The 22,417-nt window shown below is 39.5% G+C and overlaps 1 protein-coding gene across 1 annotated transcript in view; it reads left to right on the top strand.

Moving 5' to 3' along the window:
* Positions 1-22,417, top strand: part of GUCY2F (guanylate cyclase 2F, retinal) — a gene marked incomplete at both ends in the record, with an annotated part of 89,814 nt that overhangs the window by 19,654 nt on the left and 47,743 nt on the right. Inside the window, 4 exons of the mRNA XM_084258079.1 lie at positions 2,248-2,602; positions 4,008-4,092; positions 7,836-7,932; positions 18,283-18,414. Coding sequence (XP_084114205.1) covers positions 2,248-2,602; positions 4,008-4,092; positions 7,836-7,932; positions 18,283-18,414 — 669 coding nt within the window. The remainder of the gene's footprint in view (positions 1-2,247; positions 2,603-4,007; positions 4,093-7,835; positions 7,933-18,282; positions 18,415-22,417) is intronic.

Genomic DNA, 22,417 nt, shown 5'->3' with positions numbered 1-22,417 from the left:
ATTAAATGGAGCATTTGAGGATGTCAGGAGGGAGAGTTAGTGAAAACCCCTTAAGGGACTTCAGTGTGTGCTAGGCCACTAAGTGTGGGTTTCTTGGTGGCAGCACTGGTCATCTATTCACCTTGCCTATTTCTAGAGTGCGTGTTAAAACAAAGGAGTGGAATACAACTCCAGAGACTGAGGTGTTGGTTTTTGCTCCTCGTTTTTAGAATGGAGTTGCTTTTAATAAAGCAAGACTCATTATAGATGGAGCAATAGTATTTGAGGGGGAGATCAGGAGTTGAATTTGTGGTACACTGAAATTTAACTTTCAAGTAGAGATATCAAATTAAGCAGTTGAGTAAATGAGTCTGAAGTTTAGCAAAGAAATCTGAGCTGAAAGTAGAAATATGTGCCATAGATGTGGTATTTAAAGCCATGAAACCGGAAGAGATCACCAAGGGAGAGAGTGTAGGTAGAGAAGTGGACCAAAGACTGGGGCACTCCAGAGTTAAAAGACCACATATGTGAAGAAGAACCCATATAAATGCCAATCAAAAATCTCTGCAAGGTAAATTTGGTCCCTGATGAGACAGAGTGGGAAATTGCAGAGGTAAAAGGGACACCAAGGAACATCTATTTCAATCAAGAATGCCAGATGAAGAAGCAGGAAACCTGGGTTCTAGTCCTGATTTTATGCATGCTTGACCTTGACAAATCACTTAGCTTCTCTTGCTCTCCTTTTTCTATCTAGAAGGTAGGATTAGTTGGACCAGATGATCTCCGAGGTTTAGATATTCATGATTCTGTATCCTCATTTAGCGAGGAAGAAACTGAAACCCAGAGAGAGGGGATAGCTTGCCCAAGATCATGTCATTAAGAAGTGACCACAGGCCTATGTGTCTTATTCTGTACTGTTGGTTTTAAACCCCATTGTATATTAGAATTCCCTGGAGAGCTTTTAATACTGTGGATTACTGAATTCTCAATCCAAATAGTCTCATCTTATGGGTCTATGTGGGTCTTGGCTTTGGTGGTTTTGATACTCCTTGGGTTAATTCTAACATGCAGCCAGGGTTGAAAACCTTCAGCTTACATTAAAAAGGCATGGGAGTGTCTTATCAGCTGCTATACCCCTTTGCATCTTGACTTGTATTTCCAACACACAGAGTAATTCACTCAATTTAAAATCCTTTTTTTTTTTCAGATGAAGGTTGTAACAAGAGGATAGCTTTCTAGACCTTGTGAAACCAAAGTAGCAAGTATCAGCTTTCTCCAAGGCTCAGTAAAATGGTGTGACCATTGCTTACTTGAACTCCATCTTAGAAGTGAAATGTTATGGAAAACCATGAAGCCATGGACCCTGTAGGGGGGAGGAGGGAGAGACATTTTGCTTTTCCTCCATCTTTTGTTGGAAAAAAGATAGAAGGTTTATTCCAAAAATAAATGCAGAAGGCTAATGAGCAGTGCATCATAGTACAAATGCTGTTGTTCTTACCTAATTTTTATCGCAGCCGAGTCAGACTGTTCCCCTTACCAGTTGTACTGCTTTACAGTGGCTTCTCGCCAAAGCTTTGCCACTTTGCACACCAAGAGGAGATAAGGCTTCATGATGAAAACCTACATTCTCTATATACTGCAACACTTGGCTCTGTATTAGTGGGTGTGTATGTGTCAGTATGCGTGTCTGCATAGGTCGTTGTGGGAATATATGTTTAACTGTATTCTAGTGTTCACTGTCTCTGGGGAGCATATGTCTAGGAGAATAGCCATTTTGAACTAAGACAGGACACAGACATGGACTGTGGAGACACATTGTTTACCATCCTGCCATACATACCCACCACTCTAATAGTGCCAGCCAAATTATATTTCTATGCATGATACACCAGTAATTAACCTGGTAAATTTCCTTTGAGCACTTCTTGTCTATTCCATACTTGTATTTTTTTAGTGCCCCTTTATAACTCTAAATCACTTTCTTAGTTTAGGAGCATAAAAATATATTGTGTATGACTTGGTTTGCTCGTAAAATTGTCATATTTGATATATTTAAAGATGTGAAGGCCTGGGGGAAAAAAAAAACCAGAAAAATTCAGGGAGAAACCAAGCAAGTCCTCAGAAACAATTGTTTTTTTTTCCTCTGGGTCTTCATAGCTCTCCTCCACTCAGACGTGCAGCCCATAATAATGAACACAGGCTAGGAATACACTCTGAGATTGCTCTAGGGCGACTAGGGCTCAAGATAATTGTAATTTTTAAAAATAGGTTTCACCGTTGTTTGGAACCATCTACAATTCAATTTACTTTATCGCACAAGCCATGAATAATGCTATGAAAGAAAATGGACGGGCTAGTGCTGCCAGCTTGGTTCAGCATTCCAGAAACATGCAGTTCTATGGATTCAACCAGTTGATAAGGACAGATTCAAATGGAAATGGAATTTCAGAATATGTAATCCTGGACACCAACTGGAAAGAATGGGAACTCCATAGTACTTACACTGTGGACATGGAAACGGAGCTGCTACGGTCTGGAGAGACACCCATTCACTTTCCTGGTGGCAGGCCCCCTCGAGCAGATGCAAAATGCTGGTTTGCAGATGGGAAGATCTGCCGAGGAGGTAAGAAATGGAAAAAAATCACTGGAAGTCAGTTTGGCTTAGCTTGGGTTACAAGAGAAGCTTTTTTTTAAGGGGAAGTCATATTTCAGCATTGGAATAGTCATACAGTGAGTCATTTACATTCAGGTCAAATAAACATCTTGGCATTCTGCGCAACTAATTTAAAATAATATGGACAATGAGAGGTACTTTGCAACCTTGAGTAATCATCCACAATGAAAAACACACATTTTAAAATGATTCCACTTGCAGAGAGGTTACTCTAATAAGAGGAAGGCAGGAATCTTCTCCTTGATCTTCTGTAGGCTATGAACAGCAATTGCTTCACCTGCCAAAAAGATCATCCATCCTTCCCTTGACATATCCAAGTCCTGTCAGTCAGGTCCCACCACACAGATGCCCTATCTACACTCTCTCCTCTCCTCTGCTCTGCTTTGCTCTCCTCTCCTCTCTGAACTCCCACTGAACTACAAGTCTGTGCTTCACTGCTTAGCACAAAATTGCTTTTCAGTTGTTTCTCATGTACTGATTGTGTCTTCTCCTCCCAAACACACTGCTTCTTGAGGGCAGGAACCATAGCTTATAATTCTTATACCTCCCAACTGCCCAACACATTAGTCATTCAATAAATATGTGTGGTTTGATTGACTGATGGACCTCCTGTAGCTTGTGAAAGAGGGGAAGCTCTATCAAACCTCTAAGACACAAAGGGGAACTTTGGAAAGAGCTGTATTACACCTATGGAAGTGTACATCACCTTCCTGAATCCACATGCATCTAGTTGAAATGGACTTTGATTCTTAGTTTGCTTTCACACGACATAACCAACTACTTCACTCGCATCATCATATATTTCCCAGTGAAATCTTAGTAATCAATTTCAATATTTAGCTTTTCCAGAGACCAATTTACATCCTGATGAAAATACTAATTATCAAACCCAACTCATTCTTGAAGGACAAGTGCTATGTTTTTCATCTATAATTCACGAGTGGACTCGGGTGAATTAAAAAAGGTCTTTTATTTTATGAAAGCAACATAATACTTACCATTCACAGGTGAGATAACATATTTATTCTCAAGTACTCTATTGCTGTCCAACTTAAATTAAGGTACTCAAAGTTTTCCATTCGTGGACTTTTTCCTCCAAAGAAACACCCGGGTCAGCCTTAATTCATGTGATTTGTTATTGTCAGAGTGGTGAGTGGTTTTGCTTCAGAACAGTGAAATTGCTTTCTGTGTCCATAAAGTCAACAAGACAGACTGTGCTGTAGAAAAATGGAATTAGGTAGATGTGGCTTGATTTTAGAGTCACCAGAAAGCACGGGGACTCACTCTGTGGTGCCTTTTATTTACTGCCTCTCTTTGATAATGCCATTCTTCCTCTTCCTCCTGCTCTCTGCAGGCATTGACCCTGCCTTTGCCGTGATGGTCTGCCTTGCTTTGCTTATAGCCCTGCTGTCTATTAATGGATTTGCTTACTTTATAAGGTACACTTTTTGTTCTTTTTGTATATAAAAATACAAGCCCGTAATAGCCTTGTTAATATTGATTTCCAGGAAGTCATGTTTCGGTACAATTGCCTCATTACATGACCCACTGATTTTCGTTTTTCCATAGTGATTTACCATTCCTACCGGCTCCATTTAGAGTGAAGTGTTTTCATGATGCCAAGAATAACTTCCTCAGCTGTGTTGTCAGTGCTGTGGCTTTTGCGTAGATCTGGCTCTCAACGCTGCGGTGAAATTAGAGAACAAATAGGGCTTGTCTGCTCCCTATCTGTGCTTGCTTTTCAGAGGCAGAGTCCCCTTAAACCACCTCCTTCCCCAAATGCTATGAATAAGTAGGGAATGCAATTGGCATATTTTAATAAGTTCCCAGAATTAGGCAGACTTTAGCTAGAATCCAAGGTTTTGGAATCATGGTAATAGCTCCAAGGATCGTAATTGGGATTAAATAAAGAACAATACCTGACTCATAGGTGCTCAACAAATGGAAAACCTCATCTCCATCCCAGGCATGCGAAACTCTTCTGCTGATTATTGGGAGTCCAGTATCCTTAATTTGACTCTCAAGTCTTTTGCCCAGGGGATCATATTCCATATTTTTACTGTTCTTTTCTGGACAAAAACGTCCTATCTAATCATTGACATCATTATCGTCAAGTCTTTGTCTTCTCCCTCCAATCACTTAATGGATAAAAAAAACTAATGTGATGAAACAATTTAGCATTGGGGATCAATGGCTGCAGATGGCTTAATGTGGTACCCCTTTCTTATAATCTTTGTGTTTTAGCAGTTGGACCCTCTCCACATCAGGATGATTTGGGGAAAGTGAAAAATGAAATCAAGCACCACCCTGTCCATCCTGCAAGCCACACCCCTGTCACCACTTTGTAATGGTGGTTCTGACAACAATATGGCACAAACTTGGTAGGAAATGGAGTGGAACTATTTGGGTGATTTCCAAGAGAAAAAAATGTCTAGGGCGTATTAAATAGCTGTTTAAATTTGGACAAAACACCAAGCCTCTCTTGGCCAGAATTTTCTCATTTATAAAATGAGGGATCCTTAAGAGCCCCTTCAGTTCTGATATTCGAATGATCCCTGAACTCTTGGGATGAAACTGTAACAGGTGTTAGTTTCTCATAATGTTTAATATATTGGCAACATTGTGAATAACTATTATCCAACATCTCCATATTGGAAATTTGGTAAGACCACACAAAGGAGTAGGTAGTTTATGAATTGTTAAAATACACTTGATAAAGATGCCAGTTCAAAGGCTGTTTTTCTTTGCATTTCTGTAACTGTGATATGGGACAAAATTGACTGTCTTTAACTGCCAAAGAATAAAGAATTTGATTAACATCGTTAGAAACTTAGTGAAAATAAATTTCATTCAATCAAAAAGCTTCCCCTTCTAGGGAAATTTGGATCTGAGGAGTAGTAGACCCTGGCTACCCAATGCCAAAGGATCCTGGAGTCACTCAGCTGCTTATGTGACTTGTCATCTCCCCTCCCCTCCCACACACAATGACTGGTTTCACTGGTCTTCCCCATTCAATGGACTGGTTCTCTGGACTTAGAATGAGTCCAATCTGAAATTCTTGGGAAGCAAAAGGAAAAAAAAAATCATGGCGGGGGGGTGGTGTTTGGAGTTGTGAACTAAAGGGCAAAGAAGACTGGAGAGGAAAATGATTGGAGAGGGACATGATTAGAGAGGAAAATGATTGGAGAGGAAAATGAGTTTGAGACAATTGGTACTTCAAGTGGTCATAGAAAACTCAGAGATGGGAGAGAGGCACATCATTTCCCAGAGTCACTTGGTCCTTGGTTCTTCAGCTAACAAAGCACAAAAGATGCCCTCTCTTTGCTGCCTTCCTCCCTCTCTGCCCACCATGGCTGCAATCAGAAGAGCTGAGCAGCTGATGAGTTTCTGTAATAGATGGTGATTACTTGCAGGAGAGTGATTCCGTTCCTTCCTTTTCTGTGTGTTTTGATTGTTTAAGTTTTTTCAGAAAGAAAGACGTGCAAAGAACCCAACCACCCCAAAACAAAGGATTCTTTGAACTTTTGCTTTCTCCCTACTCTGAACCAGATTGCCGGGCCTTTCTCTACAGCTCCCCTGTGCTTTGTAATACTAATGATGATAATGATAATAATGAGCCCTTATACTTTCATAGTGCTTCATGCTTTTCAGAGCACTTTCACATACATTATCTCATTTGATTTTCAAAACAACTCTATAAAGTGAGTAATGCAAGGACCATTATCCTGCTAGATAGATGAGGATACTGGGGCATGAAGAGGTTAAATTATTTATCCAAGGTCATCTGGCTAATTAATGACAGAATCTGCACTGTACCCCAGGTTCCTGGATTGCAAGTTCAGTTCTCTTTCTGCTAGAGAAGTATTCTGTGGCATGATTATTTTTACAGGTGTGCCTGCTTCAAGACAATTAACTACACATATGAAACAGATAAGTGCGGGAGTGATGCTTTCTTTGCTTTGCCAAAAGATTCATGCTCTCTACCCAAGAATTCACTACAGGGCTCTTTTAATTTTCTCTGCAGGGCAGCAGCTCCCACAGTGATAAGGGACATATTTGTTGGCAGACAATTAGAAACACATTAATTGTTTGTTTACAAACCAGTGGAATCACTGAGAAAACTTACAGGGTTGCGGGTACTTAAAGCTACAGTGACATCGCAGAATTCCCAGGGCAACCGACAATCTTTTGTTTTGGCGGTTGTTCCTCCCACTTTGACACTTAGCTTTAATACATTCCACAGGGTGACCATAAGGGGTTATGGATAAAGGGAAGCCAAACTGTAGCTGTCAGAGCCCCCCAAACAAAAGAGAACAAAACAGTCACCGGGACTAATCCAAGGTTTCCTCCAGGTCCTTGAGCTGCCAGGTCATTGCAATTGAGGTGACCAACCTGGCCTTGTGGGCAGACATCATAAACGCCAATGTGTAGTAATTGATTTGTAGGAAATAATTACATTCACTGCAAATTAATGGGCATGTTTGGAAAGAATCAGGTCTAAACTGTGTCTATGTAATGCTCAGACAAGAGACCAATTCAGTAAGAGAAAAAAAAATCCAGTCAGCCCACTTGTTTGGAATCATGTAAACAAAGCAACCAACTGATTGAATTTTTCCACTTTCAACCTGTTGCTTTGGCAACGGAGAGATGCAACTTTGCAAGACAAGTGGTCTTGTGGGCAGAAATCTGGGCCTACTGCCAGAGACCTTGCAAGGATTTGAGTGCAGGCTCTGCCTCAGGCTAGGGGATCTCACACAATTTGCTTAATTTTGTTTTGTTTCTTTAATGTGTTTTTGTTTCTATAAAGAGGAGATTAATGATTCTTGGCCCTGGTATTACTAGGATATTTACTATGGCATATGCGTGAGGGTGTTGCGTTCTTTAAAAGTATTCAGAGGTGTTGTTTTGAATGTGCCCCTGATGTGGGATCACCATTTTATTAGTCTGAGATACTATCCCCACGTGCCCACTCACTCCTCCCTTGATGCTGTTTCAAGAGTGTTTTCATTTTTCTGCTTTCATCTTTGTAACTCCGCAAGTTGTATGGACCAGGTTTGCTGTGGGCTCCATATGCAGTTCTTTTCTTGATTATTTTGTATATTCTTTTTCTATCTTAGGAAAACTAAACGTGGATCGGCAAAACATCCAGCCCCCAGTAACTCTGATTTTATGCTTGTTTCAGACATCGTATAAATAAAATTCAGTTGATTAAAGGACCCAACAGAATTCTGCTGACATTGGAGGATATGACATTTATCAATCCTCATTTTGCCAGTAAGGTAAGGACTGACTCTTTCTCTGTGGCACTGTCCCCAAACAGGATCCACCAATCACGAGTGATGACTGAGCACTTGACATGTGGTTAGTCTGAACTGAGAGGTGCTATAAGAAAAAAAATACACACTGGATTTAGAAGATTTAATACAAAACCATGTCAAATAGCTCTTTCAAATTATTTAACTATAAATTATTTTTAGATTATGTTTTAGATTATATGTTTATTTGTATAAATAACGTTTTTTCTTGTTAGGAACATAATCAAAAGTTGATATTACATAGGTGTAATCCTTTGTATGTTTCTGTTGTTTAAAATGTGAAAAAACATTTTGCAAAAGGTCATTTTTATGTTGTTTGCATTAATTTCACACACTCAATACCTAGTATTATGTAACAGGAAAGCTATAAAATAATAAAATAACTTAAAAGCTTAATTACATGTCAAAATGAAATATTTGGTTAAATAGGCTTAAATAAAATGTATTAAAATTAATCTCACGTTTCTTTTTATGTCTTTAATGTGACTGCTAGAAATTAACATATGTGTGGTTCAAGTTATATTTCTGTTAGATAGTAATGCCTTAGTACAGTTTTATGGAAGTGAATGCAGTACACTTTGGACAATAGTGTAGTTTTGAATACTCATAACCCTTCTTTGCACATTGGACTTAACATCTGATTGCTAACTTCTCAAAGGTACAGATATACACACACACACAAACACACACACATATATAATTTTTTAAATGTTATCCCATAGCACCTGATATGGTGCTGATAAGATAATAAGTGCTTGTAAAAGTTTAGTGAATAAATCAACCAGGGAGTGTTGAGTTTCACTGGAGTTTTCTTCTGCCTGTGACTGTTGTAAATGGTAATCTTCATCGAATGCCTATGACTATGTCCCTGGGTTAGGTTTCGTGGAAGATGTAGTCCCTGCCTTCAAAAGGATTACAGTCAAGTCAGAGAAACAGATTATACCACACGAGAAAACTGACTGATGCCATATTGCACAAAAGATATTAGAAATAGGGTAGAACTTCAGAGGAGGCAGATCAGTGGAGGGAAGCTTTTCAGAGAGCTGACACCAAAAGTGTGTATTAAAGAACCAAAAATAGGCTTTGTCTACGTCACAGATCACAAACTGATAACCTCTTTTGTTTGACTCTCACAATTATAAAAAAAATAGTAGCTAAAATTTTGAAATTGTGTGATTACACACAAAAATCTGGATTTCTGGGTGTTCTGTAAAAATTGGATATCATTGTGGTAATGAGCTGGAACTAAGTAGTAGTTGACCTTTTTTGGAAGAGAGTTCCCATCGCTGTCTGCAGTCTTATATGCATCAATTAGCTGCTGACCCATACCCATCACAGGCAGAGAAAACAGAATATAAACCAAAGCGTGGAAAAAGGAATGTGTGGGGATGAACACAAATGTGCTGTTGTGTCCTATCCTCTTCATGGATGACTCTGTGGTCAGGGGGAACTTGGTGATGATTTGGCGGTTGAGCTTGTTTCCCCTGGGTGTGCTCTTCCAAGGATATTTAGGTTGCCTTTGGAGTCTCAGTGTCTTGGACCTTTCGAAGGTGGGTGACGTGCAGACTTTCTTTGTGTGACTATAGACTGCTTTCAACACTGTTTCTTGGCCTTCAAACTTTTGCTTTTGCTTTGTGAGGGGCTGGGGTTTCCTTCTTTGCTTTTAGTGCCATCTTCATGAAAAGCAAAGTTTCTCATAAAGACACATGTGAGTCAAACCTGGCAGATCTTGGAAATGACCGTTTACTAATGAATTGCCTCAAAGGCCCAAAACACCAGTCAATATTCACTAAAGATTCAGCAAGTTGCCTTTTTTTTAAAAAAAGATTTATTTATTTATTTATACAAGCACTGGGTATGTTATAGGGCAGCCCCGATACAAAACGGGGTGCCTGACTGTGGGTCCTCACCCGTGAGCTTAAAAGGACTTATCAACGCTCTACTGCAGGCACACGCGAAAAGTTAATAAAAGGTTTATTTACAAGGGAAGGGCAAATGAGGAAGCTCAGGGAGCTTGATGACTTTGGTCTGGAGTGGGGGTGGGGTCCACAAAGCCTGTATGGGATTAGCTCAGGACATCCTTTCCCCCTAACAGGTACAGTCAGAAACGCGGAAGGGTAAGAGAATTCACCAGAGCCAGAAAGGAGCAGAACAGACAGACTGACGAAATACATTGCTGATGGGAGCAGCGGGCATGGCAGGAGGGGTCTGTCGCACCATGTGGGACCCTTGCTGGCAGCCCAGGGATCGAACCGGCGCTGCAGAGGCTGAAGGCAGCTTTGCAGCCCAGCGCTCAACCGCTGCACCACCAGGAGAGGCCCTCATCAAGTTGATTTTAAAGGCTAAAAGGATAAAAACATTTTATACATTCATATTTTCTAATTTGCATTAAAAAGATAATGTTAAGTATAATGTCCAACATTTCTTTAGGATTTTATAGTTTTCAAAGCTCTTTCCTTCCATGATCTATTCTGAAATCCCCTGCATGGCAGACAAGGCAGGTTCCCATGTGATTTACTTGCACCTCAAATAGAAGAGTTAACAGGAGTCAGGATGGGATTCTTCCTAATAACACATTGTGAAATGTGATGTTAGCCCACTAATGCAGGACTTGCAAAGACAATGTTGCAGAAATCATATTTGCAGTTCTTCATTCAACATCCACCTCAAGGGTGAAAAATCCTGAGGTTAAAGAGACCTAGAAGAATGGATCTCTGAAAAAATGTTAAGCATTAGTACTGCCCCTACGGGAAATGGCATGCATCCTTTTATCCACAGGAAGCTTCAAAATTACAATTGAAGCACTTGATATGGGATCTAAAAGAACAGAGACTGGCACTAGTTCCAAACTGTGACAAACCCAACAGAGAGAGGCAGTGATGTGCTGGCAACTCAGAAGAGAAGTAGGAGAGATGACTACTGGAAAGGATCTTTGGAGTTTCCTTTGGATTCCACATGGATCTTGGAGAAACATAAAAGAATAGATCATATTATAAAAAATTCAACCTAACATGTCCTCCTGGGAGCTGATCAGGAAGACAACTCCAAGAAAGGTCATACATTGAGCCAGAATAGTAAGAGTCCAATTTGAATGAGCATCAATTGTGTTAAAGGAATGGTGGTTGAGCCCCAATATGGGAGTGTCAATCTGTCACCAAACCCAAAAAGTCAATAATATTTGATCATGACAGGTCCTATTGAGCAGCACTTCTCACTCTCTAACTCTTCTTACAGCACTCTTTTCATCCCCAGAGGATCCAGAGTAAGTCAGGGGCAGGTACTGGGGAGGAAATGCAGCTCAAAATGGGAAGTATAGAAGACCATAGGAGCCCCCAGCTGCAATAGCAGGCTTCCCTCCCTGAAGTTGGGGAAGGGGGAATATGTCAGTATATAAAATGAAATTCAAAGTTTGGCTATTACATTGGACTAAGCAAATCATCGTCTAATGTAGCTAGTAATGGGTGATTGTGCCACTTTGTGCCAGTCTATGTGGCCAACATAAAGATAACTGTCTTCGCAAAGTTTAGTATGGTCAGCTGACAGGATGTAAGGAGGGAATGTAAACACAGCCTATTGTCTCCACGTGCTATTTACTTTTGCTACACTAGTGTATCAGGCCTGAGTATTGTTATCTCTGCTACCAAACTGATCATTTGCCCAAATGTGCCACTATTCAGGCATACTTTATCTAGTTGACTGGGGACAATGGAAAAATGGATTTACATAGTAAGACTCCATGCAGTTAAAACCAAATTTAATGTTCAGCTGTTTGGTTTAAATCTCAATTACAACCCCAACTCTTTTTAAAATCATCAGATCCTTTTGTAAGGTTGATATCATGTTCCTGGAAATGTATTGCTGAATGTCAAAAATTATCACTGTGACTGAAAGCTACATTCCACCCTCATTCCATAAAAAATGTATTGATGTTAGCCTCTATATTTGAAACCACCAGAGAACTGTAGGATACATGGAGGTAGATTTTATCTGGATCTGCCATACTCTATATGCTTTGTATGCAATTTCCCAGTTCAAGTAGAAAGGGCAGGTACTGAAGAACAAGTTCTGAAGCATTCCCAATATATAATCCAGTACTAAGAAAGCAAGTATTCAATTCTGTGGCAAAAATCCTTTATTCATATATGAGCAATGGGTAGTAGTAAAATCAGGTGGCATTTGTTTAAATGTAGCAACATATCATAAAATTTGGGTCAAAAGTAAAAAACATGTATTTAATAATTTTTTATTGTGGTAACATTGCTATAAAACACAGTATGATTCAGAGGTATAAACTCATACCTCTGCAGATTTATGTTACCACACCACATGTACCACCATGGCACCCATATTCCTTCACCACAGTCCATTGTACTCCTTTTACACTTTGCTCCCTACTCCCCATCCTTCGCTTCTGGTAGCTTCAGTTCTACCATAAGATTTCCAGGGTTTGGGGCCTCCCCTGGTGGTGCAGCGGTTGAGCGCTGGGCTGCGAAGCTGCCCGCAGCCTGTGCAGCGCCGGTTTGATCCCTGGCCCCTGGTGAGGGTCCCACATGGCACGACAGACCTCTCCTGCTGCACCCACTGCTCCCCTCAGCAGTGTATTTCGTCAGTCTGCCTGTTCTGTTCCCCACTCTGGCTCTGGTGAATTCTCTCACCCTCCTGCGGTTCTGACTGTACCCAGTGATTGTATAAATAAATAAATCTTTAAAAAAAAATTTCTAGGGTTTGATTGGTTTGGGTTTTGTCTGTTTCTTTGCTCTGTTTCTCTATGTATCTCATTTGAGTGAAATCATTTGGTATTTGTCTTTCTCCTGACTTATTTTGCTTAACATGATCCACATGTTGTCATAAATGGCAAGAGTTCATCTTTTTTTTTTAATCACTGGGTTGTATTTCATTGTGTGTGTGTGTGTGTTTGTGTGTGTGTGTGTGTTTATCATCTTCTTAATCTACTCCTCTGTCCTTGGGCACTTAGGTTGTTTCCATAGCTTGGCTATTTTTATTCCAGTACTGTATTGTTTTGATTACTGTAGTTTTGTAGAACAGTTTGAAGTTTGGGAGTATGAGTGTGATTCTTCTTTTTGTTAGGATTATTTTTTGTATATAGGGTTTTTGTGGCTCCATATAAATTTCAGTAATGTTTGTTCTATTTCTTTGAAAAATGCCATTGAAACTTTGAAATGGGTTTCATTTGTTAAATATATATTGCTTTGGGTGAGATTGCCATTTCAACAATATTACTTCTTCCAATTCATGAGAAGGGATTATCGTTCCATTTCGTTCTTTTGTCTATTTCTTATAATATATATAGTTTTCATTGTACAGGTCCTTTAACTACTTGGTTAAGTTTATTCATAGGTATTCAATTCTTTTTGATGTGATAGTAAATAGGATTGTTTTCTTGATTTCTTTCTCTTCCAGTTCATTGTTTCCATATAGAAATGCAACTGATTTTTGTGTATTAATTTTTTAGCTTGCCATATTACTATTCTGTTTATAAAATTTTGCTAGTACAGTTTTTTTAAAATATTTATTTATTTATGCATACAAGAACTAGGGTACAGGCCAGAGGTGTGGGAGATGAGAGGATTCACCAGAGACAGAGTGGGGAACAGTACAGGTGGATCTACTGAAATACACTGCTGAGGAGAGCAGCAGGCGAGACAGGAGAGGTCTGTTGTACCATGTGGGTTTCTCCCCGGCCAGCCAGGGATCGAACTCGTGCTGCAGATGCTGTGGATTGCTTCATAGTGCGGTGCTTAACCCCTTGCGTCACCAGGGAGACCTGCTAGTGGAGTTTTCAGGGTTTCCTATGTATATTGTCATGTCATCTGCAAATAGTGATAGTTTTACTTCTTTCCCAATTTGTACTTTTTGTATTTTTCTCTTGCATCATTGCTGTAGCTAGGGCTTCCAATACTATGTTGAGTAGTAGTGGTGAAAGTGGACATGCTTACCTTGTATCTGATCTTAGAGGAAACACTTTCAGTTTCTTGACACTTGGTATGATGTTGTCTGTAGGTTTGTCATGAATGGCCTTTATTATGTTGAAGCATGTTCCTTTTATTCCCACTTTTCGGAATTTTTTTGAATCAGCAAGAAACCCTATATTCTCAATAGCCCCCTTTACTCAACTGTTTCTGGGATTCCTGACACTAAAAATCTTCATATGCCAAATGCTCCCTAAACTCTGGCCATTTATACATTCCTGGTAAGATGACTTTCCTTTCTGTATAGTCAATCTATAATATATTATCCAAACTTGTACATTTTTGAGAGTGAAAGGAGACTCTTACTAAATAAGATTCTAGCAACACATATGAAAACTGAGACTGCCCTGAGCAAGCTTGTATATAAGGTCACCCTAGGGATCCACTAGAAGCAGACAATCTCACACTACTTTTTTTTTGGTGTTCATTGACTTGATCAAAATTGATAAGTGATAAGTTAGCAGAACTAACTAACTGGGCCTTTTTGTATAAAGTAAAATTGGGGAGGAGGAGGGGGAGGGAGAATAGAGAACCAGGTAGAGGAAAGCTGGTGGACTGTGGTGGAGGGCTGTGGGCAATTTGGTGGTGGGAAAATGATGGTGACCACAGCTGAGGGGAGAAATCCTATACTGTGAAAAAATTCAAAAAGATGTTTAAAAATATATATAAAGTAAATTGCTTTTATTTTTACATTTCTTTGAAGCATATACTTGTTATCTGGATATTTAGAAACAGTTAACTCAAAAACTATAAGTTGAGATGGATCAAGTTAAAAAAAATGTTTCTATTTATTCCCCTCCCACCATCCCTATGTACCCTTGGCCCTTTTTTGAATTTTTGGCATAAATCAATGATTAAGCTTATTAAATATTTTCTCTGCATCTACTGATATGATCATATGACTTTTATCTTTCCTTCTGTTGATGTAGTGAATTACACTGATAAGTTTTTTTACTTTTTATTTAATATATTTTATTTTATATAATTCTTACATCATTTTTCATTTTTGCACAATGTATGCATTTTCACTTTGGTTATATTCTTTTTTTTTAGATTTATTTATTTATTTATACAAGAACCGGGGTACAGGCCAGAGGCGCGGGAGGGTGAGAGGATTCACCAGAGACAGAGTGGGGAACAGAACAGGCAGACTGACTGAAATACACTCCAGAGGGGAGCAGCAGGCGAGACAGGAGAGGTCTGCCGCGCCGTGTGGGACCCTCACTGGCCGGCCGGCCGGCATCCAACTAGCGCTGCAGAGGCTGCGGACAGCTTCATAGCGTGGCCCTCAACCGCTTGTGCCACCAGGGGAGGCCCTCATTTTGGTTATATTCTCCATACAATTCCACCCCCCTTATTTTGACCCTAATCCCTTCTCTCCCCCCCCCATCCTGTAGTGTGTCTCTGATTTATAGTTGCTTGTTGATTTTGATTTTTCTTTATTATAGTCTTTTTCTTTGCCCCTTATTTAGGTTTTCTAGATTCCTGCTATGAGTGAGACCATCCGGTATTTTTTTCTTTTTCTTTTCTTTCTGGCTGATTTCGCTGAGCATGATCCCTTCCAGCTCCATCCATGTTGCTGCAAACACATTGATAAGTTTTTGATGAACATTCTTATGTCCCTGGAATAAATCCTACTTGTTCATGATCTATCATTATTTTAATGTATTGTTAAATTTGGCTTGTGAAGATTTTCGCATCTATCTTCATTAGAGATATTTGTTGGTAGTTTTCTTTTCTTTTCTTTTCTTCTTCTTCTTTTTTTTTTTTTTTGGTGACGTGCCTGTATGCTTTTGGTGCAATAAGCATATTTTAAAAACCCCTACATCTGGGCCTCCCCGGTGGCACAGGGGTAAAAGACAGCGCTGTCAAGCTAGCGCCAGCCACTGCAGCATAAGTTCAATCCCCAGCCTGCTGGGAGCAACCACATGGCACATCAGACCTCTCCTGCCTCGCCCGCTGCTCCCCTCAGCAGTGGATTTTAGTAGATCTGCCTGTTCTGCTCCCCACTCTTTCTGGTGAAGTCTCTTACCCCCCATCCCCATACCTCTGACTTACACCCCAGTTCATGTATGCATAAATAAATTTAAAAAATCCTTACATCTTTGGTATTATTCATATAAAAATGACAGATCATATCAATTGCTCAAATGTTTTGATTCTAAAGTGTCAAGAGAATAAAGGTAATTCACATTTAGTATTGTTTATTATTCATAATATTACTATTTCTTTGTATAAACCTTGCAATAGTCTAGTCAAGTCGATAGAGTCTCCATCCATGTCTCCTTCCTCTCCCACTAAGACACAAACCATATTTGGGTTACTAAAACACCAATTCTCACAAAATCACAATCAATAGCAAAGCAGTGCTGCTTTGTGAAAACCAAACTGCCCAGAGTCTTAAAATCTTGTTCACAATGATAGATCTTTCCTTTTAGTTCTGCCTAAATATTGAAATAAGAAGAGTGAAAAAACAATCACCACTTTTCACCATGCGAGTGAGAAAATGAATAGTAACAGGGATTGATAGCCTTTTAGGGAGTGTTCTTTTTATATTTTATTATTTTGGTCAAAATGGAAAAAGATAGCTTTACTCTAGAACATAGCTATTGGTCTTTAGATCCCTTTTGGCACTTAACTTACATGAGGGGTTCTGATGGGAAAATATAGGGGAAACATTTATTTTTCTTAATTTCTGTGTAGTCATCTCAAACTTGCAACTGCCTGTGTCTAATCAGTCAAGAAGCAAGCCAAGAATTCCATCCAAATGGAATGTCTGAAAATATAAACTCTTGGTGAATATAAAATTAATTCAGCCTAGAAAAACTGGCAGATCAGTAGAAGTTAGGTTAGGAAAGGAAGTTTTTAGAAGAAAGTGAAACTGAAGCTCAAATGTATGTGGATTTTGGCAGATTCTCTTGCTTTCTCTTTACCATTTATAGAGAGGTCTATATTTCAATATACCAATCTAGGTGCTCCTGCTATGATATAAAAATAAAGAATGAAAGAAAAGTAGATTACTCCCTAGCCTTGCTTTGTTGAGGAGAGTTCAGGTTGATTCAAGGGTTATGTGAAGAGTCAAGTTTTACACCTTGTCTAAATCTTCAGCTGTTGGGATGTCAACACATTAAGGGCTGTTACCTTGGAGATTTGATTGTGATAGTCTTGTCTTGATAGAATGAGTTTAATTCAGGGATAAGTCAACAAGTGATCCTCAGTTCTTCAAAGACCATTAAGGGCAGAATATGTGAAAGTGCTTAAGATGAATTTGTATTGGCAAACAACATGAAGTAAAGCATGATGTGGTAGAAAGAATACAATACCAGGAAATGTAACATCTGCATCTTTCTTCCAGTGTTTATATACCTATATAGGTCTCTGATTTCTCACTGTAAAATGAGGGTGTTGGATTTGGGTGTAGGAGCTGTCCTAGACCATAACAAATGTAATTGCTAGCTCTGAATTGCTGAATCTTGATTTATGATTTCTTCATGTGAAATAAGTCTGCAGGTCCAGTTGAAGATAAAGAAGTTCAATTTTCAAGGCTAATACAGATTGCAGATAACCCTTCCTCTCATCATTGAATGTTAATCAGTTCTTAGCCTTTCTTATAAGACCTAAGTGTATAGGCTAACAAATCGAGGGAGGAATAAGAAATTTGTACTGTTTAAGCATAAACAGTACATAAATCACAGATAATTTGCTCACCCTCTACTATCTCACTGCTTTCTGGGATAACTTCTGCTATTAATGTTGCTTGCAAAAAAAAAAAAAAAAAAAAGGATTCCATTCAGGATGGTGTAACAAAAAGCCAGGACTGAGATTCAGGAAGGTAGTGTTCTGTCCTAGCTCTGCTATGGAGTTATATCAAAAAAAGCTAGGCTTTTATAAACAACACTATAACTTAATCACTGACTAGCTGTATGAAATTGGGAAACTCATTTTACCTTTTTTTGTCCATTTCTTGTCTATAAAATGAGGTTAAATTATGATTGGTGTCCTTCTGCCCCCCTCTTTTCTTATCCCCCCCAGTCTGTTATTCTAGCCTCTCTGGGAGATAGACTTACCTGCAAAACTTTACCTATCTTTTGTAGTATGTGGAAGTGCAGTATGATACCAGCCCAAACCTAAAACAAAAATTGCTGGAGGATAGGGAAAATTAATCTATCTCATGTTTACAAAATTCAACTCATATAGCTACTTTCTTAGAAAGAAAAAAAAAAAAACAGGTAAGTACAGATGAGTGTCTACACCATAGCTCAATGCTCTGTCCTAAGTCATGAAAACTTGATTTTAACTTCTCTTTTTCCTAATCCTTTAACAGAGAGGAAGTCGTGCCAGTGTAAGCTTCCAGATCACTTCGGAGGTCCAAAGTGGGAGGTCCCCAAGGCTCTCCTTTTCTTCAGGGAGTCTAACTCCAGCTACCTATGAAAATTCCAACATAGCAATTTATGAGGTAGGTTATCCAGTAGCTATCTAACCTGCTACCTTTTTGGATTTCAAAATAAAACAGTGACTTAGGACTTAATTTTTGGGCAAAAATGTTGAGGCTTTTGGTAAGAATTTCCAGTTAATTTTTATCCACTTATGGACTTATTTGGTTGACACTTTTCACAAGGATTTTCTTTGGCAACTAATTGACTTACTTATAACTTTATTAATCTTTAAACTCCAGGTATTTGATATACATGTGGAAAAAACTCAGTGAGACCCCATTATTTATAACCATGTTACTCATTCCAGAAGATATGGCTATAATAGAAGGAAAGACTTCTTGAGTCAACAGATTTATGGGAATAGGATTCAGGGCAAATCCTTCCCTTCAGATTCTAGTTGTTCTTTATTTGTTATCCTGTGATATTATTGAAATCTTTTAAAATATATTCTTGGGCCTCCCCGGTGTTGCAAGAGGTTAAGCACAGCACTATGAAGCAATTCACAGCCTCTGCAGCAGCAAGAGTTTGATCCCCAGGCCGGCCAGGGAGCAACCCACATGGTGCAGCAGACCTCTCCTGCCTCACCCGCTGCTCCCCTCAGCAGTGCATTTCAGTAGATTTGCTTGTTCTGCTGCCCACTCTGTCTCTGGTGAGTCCTCTCACTAATCCCACCCCCGGCACCTGTCGCCTGTACCCCAGCTCTTGTATGTATAAATAAATAAATCTTTAAAACATATATATTTTCTTTACTTCTTTTCCTCAGCCTGTAGTGCCTCTTGGAGTAACAGATACCTTTTGCTGTGTAAAAGAGAAATCCTTTTGATTTCACTTAAGTTACTGCATTTCAAGCTTTAAAAGGCCACCTCCTACTCGTTGTTCCTAGATGCTGAAACTTGGCAACCAGAACAAGTCTTGCATCAGTTGGAGGGATGAACTGTTTCTTCTCAGCAGGAAAGAGTTAAGCAGGGGGTAAAAGGGAAACTAGACTGTCTTTGTGTCCCTCCTAAGTGAGGCCTTCCCAGTATGCTTCCCTTGTTTTGTTTGAAGATAGTCCCAGAGCAGCACACACTCTCAACTTCAAATGTATCCACAAAGAAGGTTCTAAACAGCACAGAATGAGTTTTTAAGTTGTCCACCATATTGGATTTTCCAAGTGCATGCTCTTCACCATTGGATAAATAATTGATTGGGGCCTAAAACACCAATTTTGGTGTGGCTTATATTTTTCCAAGTACTTGGGCCTAAATTTATGGCAGGAAAACTCTGGGTCATGCTTTGGACTTGATTTAATCAAAGAGGAGATTTGCTTCAAATGTAAACTTGAGCATTGGGAAATTGACAGCTCTGCTCTCTCAAAGACCAAAGATAAGATAATCATATAGCTTTCCAATGTCAAATAGAATGGGCTGATAGCTTTATAAATATATTACATCTCTAAGATTTCAAAGTAAATCTCAAAAACACAAGAAAGTTCCTAGGTTTTTCATCTGTAAAATGAGCAGTTGAAACAAATTCTTAATCCTGATTTCTCATTAGAATCTCTGTGGGAACCTAAAAAAATAACCATGTTCAGGCCCCACCTCCAGAACCTCTGGTTCTGTTGGTATGAGTAGGGCCTAGAGTGGATATTTTTAAAAGTTTCCCTATATGTGTAGCCAGAGTTGAAAATTGCTGGACTAAGAAACCTCTAAGGTCTCCTCTGGTTTGGATATGCTATGATTCTCTTATTCTGTGGAAGAATTTATGTGTTGAATTGTGGTATGTTTTATTTGGTAGAGTTGGAAGGTTATAGTGTAGAACTGAGAAGGGAAAAAATAAACACCTTTAACCACCCTTTAAGAAAATGTCAGATATTTCTTCATTTTGGAAAGAGGCAAAGAGTTGAGTTAGTTCCCAGAATGACTGTTGGCCAGTCAGATTATGAGTATTTCTGAACTGTGTAGGCCAAAAAGGGCCTTTATCTGCATACAAGGGGGGTGTTAGTGAGAATAATACTACTTGGTGAAGTCAAGATTAGGCTGATGGCAGGGTGCAAAACTAGAAAAATACCTGGCTAGGGCTGAAGAGGACTTTGACTGGGAATGCCAGTTAATTAAATCAGCAGATAGAAGAAAGAGGTTCAGTGAAACTTCTGAAATTGTCCTCTAGCAGGAGTGTTTTATAGAAGATTTGTTATCTAGTTTCTGTTTAAAATACATCAAATTTTCATAAGAACCATTATTGAAAGATCTGGAGGTTCCAGATAATGCACCTGGAGTGACAGACACCCAATGGTAAAGGAGAGGCTTCCGTAAGATGTCTCATGACATTGTACGACATAGACACAAATTCACATTTTGATTATACACATAGGTGCATTACCTTCAGAACTGCACATGAAAATCATCCCTTAATTCATAGATATTCTTTGAGATGTGAAAACCATATGAGCAATCTGCTAGGGGAAAGAGCTGCGAATGGCAGGTGCCTTGGGAACGTTTCATCTGTTCACATAGCCATAGTTTAGGGGCAAGGTGGGCAACAGTGTTAACCCCAACACACTGAACTTCTCTTTCCTCTTCATTCTCTAACTCCATCCGCCCCTCAGTCTCTCCCTGTGTTTTCCTCCTTGTCTCATTTTTCTCTCTCTCCGCCCCACATGCTCCCCATTAATCTCTCTTTCCTAGAGCCTTCTCCCTCTTCTTTCCACTTTCTACTATATTCCCTGCAGCTCTCCCTCTCCATCCCTCTCCTTTCCACCAGTCATCTTTTTCTAATCATGTAACCATAGCTCTGCAGAGCTGAAAAGGACCTAAGAAATCATCTAAGCTGTCCAACTCTATCAATGGAGAAACTGAGGTTCAGTTTGATTAAGTGGCTACTCCAAGGTCATCCCTGAGTTGAAGGCAGAGTGATTTCTAGGACCCAGTTATCTTGACTCTTTAGTTAATACACCTGGACCTTAGTGTGAAACTGATGAACTTTAAATTACTTCTAAAAACTTCAGTGGATAGAGTTTGATGTTTCTTTCTCTTAATTAAAAAGTGAATGATGAGTGAAGTATTTTATCATTCTTTCTCTTAAAAGAAAAAGCAAAACAAATAATGCATGTGTGGTGAAGATAAAACTGCCCATTTCCTCCCATTCCCTCATTACTCATGAAGTAGGACACAGACAGACTCAATAAAAATTTGCTTATAAAGTATGGGAGAATTATTTAAAATTTAAAACAAACACACAAATGCCCCAAACTGAAGAACCCCCACGAGAGGAAAGAGCAGCAAAGCAAGAGACAGAAGACGTTTGTTCTGATACTACCTAGGTTTCTGACCTGGGGCAAGTCACTTAATCTCTTCAGGCTTCAGCTTCTTTATTGAAATATGTAAGGATTGAATGGGGGATACCTAAGGCCATTTCCAGCTCTCAAATTTGGTGATTTGGTGGGGAAAAGCTCTGTTTAACTACCTAGAAAAGTTAACAAGCCAGAGAGAAAGCTAACCAATGTCTATAATAGGGCTGACTCCGGGAAGAAGGTAGCACATGTACCGGGTATAAGCAGAGCTGTCGGTACAGATGTTCAGGTTGTGCACTGCACAAGGGCACCACTGCATACTCACACTGTACACACATACTGATGTATATGAGGGTGGCGCAGGTGTGGGATAATAGATTCTGGTCTCCAGGTCCAGTCCTGGAATGGGGGCGGGGGGAGGGGAGCTTCTCATCTCCACATTTATACCTGTACACCCAACTGTGCATTTACAAAGTCACTGGTATACGTATATGCATTTGGCCAAGCACTATCTTGACTATGTTTCAGGAGCTTCTAAAGGTTACTCCTTTCTCCTGCCTAATATTCTTGGAGGCCCAATTTTACCTTTCACCCTCATACCTACAACCTGACTTCAAACCTAACAAAGGCCTCACCTGACAGGCAGGGCTTGGTGGTGTGCAGTGTATCTATGCTTCTGTTGGGATGTGTTCGCTGGTGTCTGGGGGTGCATAAATGATAATATGATAGAGGTGTGTTTGTCTACAGCCAGA

This window comes from Talpa europaea (assembly GCF_964194135.1).
Source record: "Talpa europaea genome assembly, chromosome: X".
NCBI classification, from domain to species: Eukaryota; Metazoa; Chordata; class Mammalia; order Eulipotyphla; family Talpidae; genus Talpa; species Talpa europaea.
Note: the sequence above shows the minus strand (reverse complement) of the source record. Positions and strands in the feature narration are given on the sequence as shown.